Genomic DNA, 10,231 nt, shown 5'->3' on the forward strand with positions numbered 1-10,231 from the left:
GCCCACCTACTGTCTTCCGTCTGCCCCTTGCTGGTCCTTTCCTTGCATCCAACAGCCTTCCCACCTTCACTTTGTTACTCTTGTCCTCTGCTGTCCACTCCCTGCCGGGTGAGTGTGCAGGTGTCAGTGTCTCTCCTGTGAGGTCCCCTCACCCTGGATCTGATCACATCACTCATTTGTCTGAAAGCCTCTGGCTCCCACAGCCTGTTGGGCAGAGGCCAACTCTGGCAAGGGACAGAAGACAGAGTGTCCTCTACATTCCTGCCCTCCCTGGCCCAACCTGATACCCAACAGGTGTGCACACCTGCCCTTCCAAAACAGTGCTTAAAGTTGTTTTGAAGAAGTTTACCTTCACATCTCAAAAGTGAAACAACAGAAATAACCCAAAGTGCACATCATGTCCATCGGCCACTCTGCCTCTCCTGTGACCACTGTTAGTCATTTCTCTTGTTTCTTACATAGATATAAACATTATTTTATTTTTTGTTTACCTAAAAGGCAGCATATCATATACAGATTTTTATACCTTTTCACTGAACAAATACCGTCTCTCAGCAGCCTTTCCACAGTGGTGCACAGGGAGCTTCCTCATAAACCCCGGGGCTTATTTAACCCAACCCCTTTGATGGACTGGGAGGTCATTTCCAGCATTTTCTGTCCTAAAGGTGCTGCAGCAAGGGGCCTGATCATAGTGCTGTGGGATTAGCTTCTAGAACATTCCAGAACAGGCCTGTGGGGGCAGGTGAGTGCATCCTGGGGATGACTGCTTTGCAATAAGATGTCAGTGGTGAGGGTGCCCACAGCAGCACTCCCAGATTTGCTCTTCCTATAGTCTCCATGCTGGTGCGAGGAGCCACCTTCCACACTGCCCTTGCCATTCACATTTCCTCAGCCCACCTGCCATGCCACCAGCTCCCCAAACTCCTGTTCTCGAGCTTGCTGAGAGGCCCCTTGGTGGACTTGCAACCAGGGCTACTGCTTCCTCCTCACGGGGATCTAGGCACAGAGGCCCACCCTGTGGCCACCCCATGACCCCTGCCTGACCACAGTGGACCTCACTGAGGGCAAGGCCTGTGCTGGTTCCCTCTTGTCTCCTATCCTCAGCCCCAGAGCAGAGCCAGGTGGAGCAGGGAAATGAAGAGAACTTGGCGAATGACTAGAACCTGCACATCAGTCAGGTGGCCGTTGTGAAGCATGGCCTACCCTCCTTCCTTGGGGCTGGGCCACCCCTTCATGGCCGGGTGCTGCACTTGTCGAGTTTCAGGGTCCCCAGGTGCCTGGTGGCTCCTCTGGGTGGCGTGAGCCATAGGGCTCCTCAGGTTTGAGTGGTCTGCTCCTCAGCTGCACTGAGCTGTGCCTGCCTTACCCCCCAGCCCTTCATAAACACTGACCGAAGGCTCCTCTTCTGGGTGCTGGCACGAGGCTGACCAGATGGACTGGGAGTGTGCCCTCAACAAGCTTGTCCTCTAGTGGAAGAGACAGGCCAGGACACAAAGGGCCCTTGGCGTCTGGCCTTCACCTGCCTGGGAAGCCACTGTGGGGCACTTGTACATGCAGGGGTGGGAACGTTCTGCAGGATTGGCAGTCTTCCACAGTAAGCCATGCCAGGGTGGGGTGGGGGGGAGAGCCTGGGATGGGTGCTGTGGGTTGGCCCTCTGATGAAGTTAAGGGTGTCCCTAGAGGCCTTGCTGCAGTGGTCCCCTCACTGCCCCAGGAGTCTCGCATGGCAGTACCCGCCCCCTCATCCTCTTTGCTCCTGCAGGGCCCATAACAGGCCTTTACCCAGGGCAGTTTCAGCTCTGAATTGGCTGAGCATGTCACAGCCCCTCACCATGACATTTAGATGACCTCATCTTGACTTGTCTGTGTTTTTCTGTAGAATGACATGCTTTGCTTTTCCTACAGCCGGGCATCTGTGAGTTTCTCACTTTTTGCTCTTATAGATTATGCCACCAATAAAACCAGCTCTTTTGATGGCAAGGTTTTGGAACCCATCCCCACGTGCCTAGGCATGACAGATGTGAAGCCCCCAGAACCAGGGGAAGTGGGCAGGTGCTAGGCTTTGCAGCCCGGACTGTCCAGCATTCCTCCTTCCCCACTCTGCCCCTTCCAGACTTTGGCTCTTGTTGCAGTCTCTCGCTCTCACAGGTGCTGTGAAGTGGACACGAGAGACAGTGTGGTTAACAGGGGACTCTGCATCTAAGGCATAGGCTCAGTTTCCCCATGGTGGGAAATGGGGATAAAGGGACTGCTGGAAGAGGACAGTGGTAGTGGGTATGGAGGGGGCTGCTGAGACACTTCCTGAGCTGGGGTCCAGTGCCCCCTGTCCCAAAAGCCAAGTGTCCAGTAGTGCTCTCGGCAGTCTTGGGGACAGCCCAGGGGTGCAGCCCGAGGGGGTGGAGCAGTGGCCACTTTGTCTTCAGGAGGCCCCTCCTACCTCGGCTCCACACTCCTGTGCACCTCGCCTGGGCATAGAGCTGAGAACTGTAAAAAGTGGCCCAGATTATCTGTTTGACATTCCAGGGAGGTTTGGGGGAGGATTTGTAGACAGAGGCGGGAGCTGCCCAGCTTCACCCCCTCAGCCTGGGTGTGGTGTGTTGTCTATTCCATGGGACCCTACTGAGCCAGTCTAGCCTTCCTGGCTCCTCTGTGGGGCCAGTCTCCCAGTTCTGGCAGCTGTTCCTGGACTGTGACTGGAAGAGGAGACTGAGTGTGGCTCGGTGAGGGGCAGCAGGCAGGGTTTAAGGGGCTCATGCTTGGGGCACCCAGGCACTGGGCACTGTGGTGCCCCCTCAATGGAGAAGGTTCTGGGATGGGATGCTCACTGTAGTGGGGTCCTAGAGCCACCTTGGGCACCTCCTTTCTCTCAGAGGATACAGTTCAGCTGCCCAAGGTCACCTGGAGACTGACTTCAGGCAGCTTCCAGCAAGGAGTGCAGCTAAAAGGGCCCAGGGGGGACCTGGGGCTTCAGTAAGGTGGGCCCACCAGTCGAGGGCACAGGACCTGTGTGACCTGCCCAAGGCACCAGGGACTGGAGGGGCCAGGTGTGTAGCTGCAGCCAGTGCCCCTTCTCCCACTGCAGCTGGGGGGGTGGGGGGGTGCTCTAGATCCTGCTCTGTGATGAATTTCCAGAGAGGGCCTTCAAATGAGAAAACCAAAGATAGCATGTGTTCTGTGAAAAGCTAGCTGCTATTCTAGGTGGTTTTCTATAGGATGTGGGTATCAGAATCCCTTTTCTCATATAAAATGATGATATTTCCTAAGTCTTGTTAAACTTAACAAAATCAGGCAGTGGCTCTGATGTTGGCGCCCATCTTGGAGAAGTGAAACTGGTTCCCAAAACCCTGTGAGCCAACTCTGCTGGGGAGCCTTGGCCCATGGGGATGGCTTTGTCTGCGAGTCCTTCCCTCTCCCATGGCTGGAGACTGGGCCAGGCAGAGGGCGGTGTGCCCTTCCCCTTGCTACTGGTCTCTTGGGGTGGGCTGTTTGGGTCAGTTTCCCTGGCAGGCCCAGAGACTGATGGCAGAGATAAAGGTTCCACCTTGCATCCATATGGGGGGTTGGTGTGGGGGTGTCCTAGCTCTCGGGCAGAGGGGCATGAGGGGAGCTGTGAGTGACCAGCAGGGGAGGAAGGAAGGGGCATCTTGCAGGGAGTGAGGGATCTGCTGTTCCTCAGGTGTGGTCTAGGAGCTGGCAGGTGTCTGCAGGACCTGGCCTCCAGCCTGTCTCACTGTGGGGAGGCTGTGTGCCTGAGGGCAAAGGCAGGACTTGGGGGCCCGTGCAGGGAGTCTGGACAGCTTGTGTCTGCCCCTGGCCCCAAGAGTGCAGAGGTGGCCAGCTGGGGACAGGCCTCTCAGAACAGGAGTGCTGCCTGGAAAGATGTTTCCTGGGCCTTGCTGGTCCCTAATTCTGTGCCCACGAGCCACCAGGGCCAGGCTAGCAGAAGCCAGAGCACCGGCAAAGTCCAGAGCAGGTCAGACCTGTAAAGTGAAGCTCCCAGATACACTAGAGGTCCTGAAGCAGGAGGAACCTGATCTAATTTGATGTGGCCCAGGACAGAAAGAAGGAGGTACTCACTGAGCTCAGTACAAGTCTGGCCAGAGGAAGGCTGGGTCAGATCTAGATGCCACAAAGCCTAGCATAGTGAGAATGGGGACTCCTGGTAAGTTGTGAGTAAGCACCTTCTGGATGGAATTCAGCCAGGCCTCCTGAGGCATGTCATATGACCATACCCAATGACCACACCTGGAGTACTGGGCAGGACAGGCCATGGTGGGTTCTACATGGCCATGCCCTAGCCAAGCTGCCTGCCTATCTTAATAGATCCCAAACCTGGTAGGCCACTCAGCCCGTGTCCACATGATAGGCGCTTTTATTGCAGCCCAGGATGGCTGGGGCATTGACTCGACTGGGCTAGGGACCTGGGGAGGGAAAGGCCCAGATACTGGGCAATGAGGGGCTGGGGTGTTGGTCTGGACAGGCTGTCACCCTGTTTGGCCTAAGTCCCAGGAGGCAGGGCCTGCCCTTGAGGCAGTTCCTGTAGAGCCCAAGGAGAAGGCACTTTGCCTGGCCCAGCCTGGGGGCAGACAGGTCAGATGCTGTGGGGACCAGGGCCAGAGCCTGGAGCCTTGGGAAGCAGCAGAGAACAGCTCCTGAAGCAGGCATCACGCCCTGGAGGGCAGCCTCCTGCTCCCTTCTCAGCCTTTTCAAACATGGTGTGACTCAGAGTGGGGCAGAGCAAGCTGTGCCCCTCTCCCCCACCAGGACTGTTGTCTAGAAGAGCTCACACAGGACAGGGCCCTGGTCTTACCTGCTAGCCGCTGGGAGCCTAGCCAGCCCTCCATGTGCTGCTGCTTCTTTCTCAGGCTGGTGGAGCTGCCCTCCTGAAGACAACTGCCAAACCCGCTGTGCTCTCTCTCAGTGCCCTGGCTGCTCAGAGCCTCACCCCCAGGCACCATGTCTAGGACCCCAGGACTCTAAGTACACACCCTGCCCTGGCTTCTAGGCAGCTGCTGAGCCCGCCCTCCTGCCACACCTTCTTGTTAGTGCTTATGCACTGACCCTGGGAGACAGACAGGAGGAGGCAGAGGGCAGGGAAAGCCAGGCCATGGCTTCTCCCAGGCCCCACCCAGGCTTCTGAGGCTTGGAAGGAAAGGGGGCCTCTAGGACTCCCAGGGTCTCCCAGGGTCCTCTGCCCATTGCCCTGCCCTCCTTTCTCCTTCGGTGAGCTGCCAGGAAGCTGCAACTCTGTTATCTGGGTGATTAGCTGCAGACCCTGGACTAAGGCGGACAGGTCCTGTTGCTTCCCACAGGCTGTGCACCCTGACCCCAAGAGGGAGGGAGGAAGGCCCTGCCCTTGAGCAGCCAAGCTACCAGGGCTCCTGAGAGGTGGCTGCTAGCCCTCCCACGCTGCCTTTTCTGCCAGGGGCCTGTGCCCCTTGGGCTGCCTGGGCCTGGTCGCGGAGTGGAACCTCCTGACCCAGCCTTGCCAGGGGCAGAGGGCACCAAGCTTTGACGAGGGGATGCCCCCGAGGGTGCCAGTCCAGCCAGCTGTCCCACCCCTCAGGCCCAGCCTGGCTCCCTTGTTCCCCCGTCTGGTGCCCCGAGCAGCCCCCCCGGCAGGTAGCCCCCACCATGGCCGAGCACCTGGAACTGCTGGCAGAGATGCCCGTGGTGGGCAGGATGAGCACCCAGGAGCGGCTGAAGCATGCCCAGAAGCGCCGTGCCCAGCAAGTGAAGATGTGGGCCCAGGCTGAGAAGGACGCCCAGGGCAGAAGGGGCCATAGGGAGCGGCCACGGAAGGAGGCAGCTGTTGGCCGACCGCAGAAGCGCGTCCTCTTCCCTCCCAGCGTCACCCTTCTTGAGGCTGCTGCCCGAAATGACCTGGAAGAAGGTGAGTGTGGCTGACCCTAGGGTAGTGCACAGCCTGCATCCCTGTCCCTGTCACCTGGCACAGTCCTCGTGAGACCTGCCAAGGGCACAGCTGCATCTTATGGGGCTCGAGGTCTGGCCCAGTTCCCTCAGCTATGGGCTGCAGGTGATGGGGCAACATTCAGGGTTCCTGCTTCAGAGGCAAGGGCAAAGGGAGTGGGCTCCTAGGAGCCTGGAGAAGTGTTTAGGGCTTGACTCCAGTGGGCTGGTGGTGGCCCATTCTTCCTGCCTCTTGCTAGGGTACTGCGCAGTGCTCAGGAGAGTCTTGGCCACCAGCTGTTGAAAGTCCTATGGGGAGCAGGGCTCCTCACACAGTCGGCCCTCTGGATACCTTCCTCTCTGTCAGAACCTTCCTGGCCTGAGCTTTTGGCAGGCTTCCTGTTGCTCCCTGTGCCCAATGTGCTCACGGCCCCTCTACTTTCCCAGAGGCTCCTGAGGGTTCTTCCTGCCTCCCTCCAGGTTAGGGGACTCTGCTACAGAGTCTGGGTGCAGAAGGCCCAAGGCAGGGGAAGTGGACAGGGTGCGGTGGGTGTGTCACAGGGCACAGGGAACTGTGGGAAAGAAGGTGCATCCTTGTGTTGCCTGCCAAGCACCATCAGGGAGGTCCAGACCCCCAAAGAAGTCCCAGGTGATCTTGGTGAGAGCCTGGGCCCAAGGTGGGGCTGCTGAAGAGTGAGGGTCGGGACCAGTTCTGCTCATAGGGAGACCCTGGAGGGACAGGCCTGGGCACCTAGGGCCCACACTCCAGGCTACAGTAGGGCCAGGAGCTTGCAGTGTGGGGAGGGAGGCTGCAGGTACCAGGGAAGGGTGTTTGTAGGGATGGAGTGGTCTGCCAGTGGAGAAGGCTCCGGGGAGACTTGGGACATGGTGGGGTGGGGATTGTTGGGCAGGGTGCCAACATCCAAACCAGAGTGGGACAGTCTGGAGCCCAGTGGGACTGCTCTCATACAGGAGGGCGACATTCTGGGAGTCTGAGGGTTGGAGTGCCAGGATTTGGGAGGGGCGAGTCCTGCTGGGGACTGGAGGCAGAGACACATCTCCTGCCACCTGTACCATCATCTTCCTCCTCATTCTCTGCTCCCCAGCTGCAGCACAGCAGTCAGCCCAGGTACCCTCAGGTATAGGGGCCTGACCAGGACAGTGCTGGCCTGTGGCAGGACCTCTATTCCTGCACCCTGAGCACGCCTCCCCCTTCTTGCAGTCCACCAGTTCCTTGAGAGTGGGGTCAGCCCTGACCTGGCCAACGAGGACGGTCTGACAGCCCTGCACCAGGTCAGCCCTATGGGGGTGGGGGAGGGAGTAGGGGTGGGGGAGGGCACTGGTTGGCCTGGTGCTCAGGCTGAATGGTTTGCAGAGCTGCATCGATGACTTCCGGGAGATGGTGCAGCAGCTGCTGGAGGCTGGGGCCACAGTCAATGCCCGTGACAGTGAGTGCTGGACACCCCTGCATGCTGCGGCCACCTGCGGCCACCTGCACCTGGTAGAGCTGCTCATTGCCCGGTAGGGCCCGCTGGGAGCAGGTGTGGCCAGACTGGGCATCTGTGTCAGGGAGGGGCTGCAGCTAGGCAGGGCATCTCATCCACAGGAAGTATACCTTTGCCTCTTTTGTTCCTATTTACTTTTGCTTATTGCCTGTGTCCTGGCATGGAGAGCTGGGCCTGGGCAGGGGACACACAGACTCAGGGCAAAGGCTTTCTGCCCTCCCAGCTGCTTACCTGGGTATATCCTGCCAGGTGCTGTTAGGAATTTGGGAATCCCTTGAGGGTAAGCCTTAACCTCCAGCACAGGCCTCCAGGCCTCCCCAGGTCTGTACAGAGAAATACCATTCCGGTCAGTGATGAGGGTAGAATTGGCGAGGGAAGGGGTACCTGGAAACAGGTGGGGCCTTTAACATGAGAAGGTAAATGGGATGACGGTCAGCTTCACCAGGATCTGGGAGTCCAACCCCCCACCATGGCCCCTCAACTCTGACCCCTCTAATAGGATAGACAAGGTTAGGTGCTCAGACTGTGGAGTGATCCAGGAATCGATGGTGTGTGTCCATGGGAGAGGCTGCAGTACTGAGCCCCACTCCTCTCCTCTCCACAGCAGGCATCTACCCCTGTATTTTGGGCCCCCCTCAACCCCCACATGAGCCCTGCTCCCTGCAGCTCTGCAGGGCTGTCTTGGTGCTCAGGCTCTCCTCCCTGGGGCCTCGAGAGTCCCAGAATCCCACTCCTGGCAGGTGGGCCCACTGTGCATGTTCATGGGGGCTGATGGGTACCAATAACCTGGAGACACAGGTGGAGGCTGCAGGACATCTACCTGGCTTGAGGACAGGATCCAAAACTGAGGGGCATCAGACAGGCCCAGGGACAGCCCCACAGCGTCCTGAAGGGCAGCCCTAGGGCTTCTGCAGAGGAAGGACCTCTGAGAGGGAACTGAGGGGGCTCCCTTGTGGGGAGGTGAGAGCGGACCTGTGGCTAGCACCCTGTCCACCTTCCCTGCAGTGGTGCTGATCTCTTGGCGGTCAACACTGATGGTAACATGCCCTATGACCTGTGTGAGGATGAGCAGACACTGGACTGCCTTGAGACGGCCATGGCTGACCGTGGTGAGTGTGATCCCACCTACCTCCAGGGGTGGGGCCAGCGGTGCTGGCTCTGAGCCTGTTGCCCTGTAGGCATCACTCAGGATGGCATCGAGGGGGCCCGGGCCTTGCCAGAGCTGCACATGCTAGAGGACATCCAGAGTCTACTGCAGATGGGGGCCGACCTGGATGCCCCTGGGGACCATGGGGCCACGCTGGTGAGGACATGGCCAGAGGACGCAGGGGGAGGAGGGTGCTACTGGAGAGGCATGGGCCAGGTCTCAGGGCTGGGTGGTTTGCCTGTAGCTACACATTGCCGCTGCCAATGGGTTCAGCGAGGCTGCTGCCCTGCTACTGGAACACCAGGCCAGCCTGAGCGCCAAAGACCGCGACGGCTGGGAGCCACTGCATGCTGCGGCCTACTGGGGCCAGGTGAGTGTGGGGCTGGAGCAGTTGGGACAGCTAGGGTGCTGGTGGGCCTGCAACTCTGGAACCTTCAGCAGCCTGGGCTCACTGGCCCACAGGTGCACCTGGTAGAGCTGCTCGTGGCACATGGCGCCGACCTCAACGGGAAGTCCCTGATGGAAGAGACGCCTCTTGGTGAGCTGGGGGTCACCTCCTCTTGGTGCAGGTGACCAGTGGGAGGATGCCCCTGATCCACCACCCACTTCTCCTCAGATGTGTGCGGGGACGAGGAGGTTCGGGCCAAGCTGCTGGAGCTGAAGCACAAGCAGGACGCACTCTTGCGGGCCCAAGGTCGCCAGCGCTCTCTGCTGCGTCGCCGCACCTCCAGTGCTGGCAGCCGGGGGTGAGCAACTGCCCCACTGTGGCCCCACCCCCTGCCCCTCTGGCAATGCCCAGGTCTTTGCCTCCACTGACGTCAGCTGGCGGGCCAAGGTGCCAGCTGGAGCCTGGGACAGAGTCCACAGGGAAGGGAACGTCCTCCCCCCACCCTCACCCTGCCTTCCCCCAGGAAGGTGGTGAGGCGTGTGAGTCTGACCCAGCGCACCAGCCTGTACCGAAAGGAGCATGCCCAGGAGGCCATTGTGTGGCAACAGCCACCTCCCACCAGCCCAGAGCCCCCTGAGGAGGAGGAGGATGGCCAGACAGACACCGAGCTCAGGCCACCGCCCCCTGAGGTGAGCTCCTCCCCACCCATACTCTGGGGCAGGCCTTCACCCAGGAGCCATTGCGGTCAGTGACCCTACACCCATATGCTGGGCTGGTGCCCCACCCTCATGCCTTCCCCTTGACTACCACGATGCAGTGGGCCTAAGGCCAGGGGGGCCGAGACAGGGCCCTCTTTAATGGCCTCTGGGGCCCATGCTCCCCCCACAGGAGGAAGACGCCGAAGTGTCCAGGCCACACAACGGCCGAGTTGGGGGCACCCTGGGACGGCACCTATACTCCAAACGGCTGGACCGGAGTGTCTCCTACCAGCTGAGTCCCCCAGAGAGTATGGCCCCTGACACCCTGGGCCGGGCCAAGGCCCACCACACCTTGGCGGAGCTCAAGCGGCAGCGAGCAGCTGCTAAGCTGCAGCGTGGGCCTGAGGCCCCTGGGTCTGGTCCGCCTTCGGACATGGAGATGCCCCAGCCCGAGTGTGGCTCCAGGGCTGGTGGAGACCCACCCCTGCTCAAGCTCACAGCCCCCTCCGAGGAGGCTTCCATGGAGAAGAGGCCATGCTGCCTGCTCATGTGAGGGGCTGGCTCTCAGGGTGCCAAGGGTCCT

At 59.8% G+C, this 10,231-nt stretch overlaps 1 protein-coding gene across 2 annotated transcripts; it reads left to right on the top strand.

Annotated features, from left to right (window-relative positions):
• Positions 1–3,673: 3,673 nt before the first annotated feature.
• On the top strand, positions 3,674–10,211 carry PPP1R16A (protein phosphatase 1 regulatory subunit 16A). 2 transcript variants are annotated; one of them, XM_087825573.1, is made up of 11 exons: positions 3,674–5,893; positions 7,017–7,049; positions 7,133–7,203; positions 7,286–7,431; positions 8,421–8,524; positions 8,594–8,718; positions 8,807–8,932; positions 9,025–9,100; positions 9,179–9,308; positions 9,474–9,639; positions 9,839–10,211. In XM_087825573.1, the coding sequence occupies exons 1-11, from the start codon at positions 5,635–5,637 to the stop codon at positions 10,199–10,201; spliced, it is 1,599 nt and encodes a 532-aa protein (XP_087681699.1). In that variant the 5' UTR covers positions 3,674–5,634; the 3' UTR covers positions 10,202–10,211. The 2 variants fall into 2 exon arrangements, with proteins under 2 accessions (XP_087681699.1, XP_087681700.1); XM_087825574.1 differs by lacking the exon at positions 7,017–7,049.
• Positions 10,212–10,231: the final 20 nt, after the last annotated feature.

This window comes from Miniopterus natalensis, chromosome 16 (assembly GCF_054644295.1).
Source record: "Miniopterus natalensis isolate mMinNat1 chromosome 16, mMinNat1.hap1, whole genome shotgun sequence".
NCBI lineage: Eukaryota > Metazoa > Chordata > Mammalia > Chiroptera > Miniopteridae > Miniopterus > Miniopterus natalensis.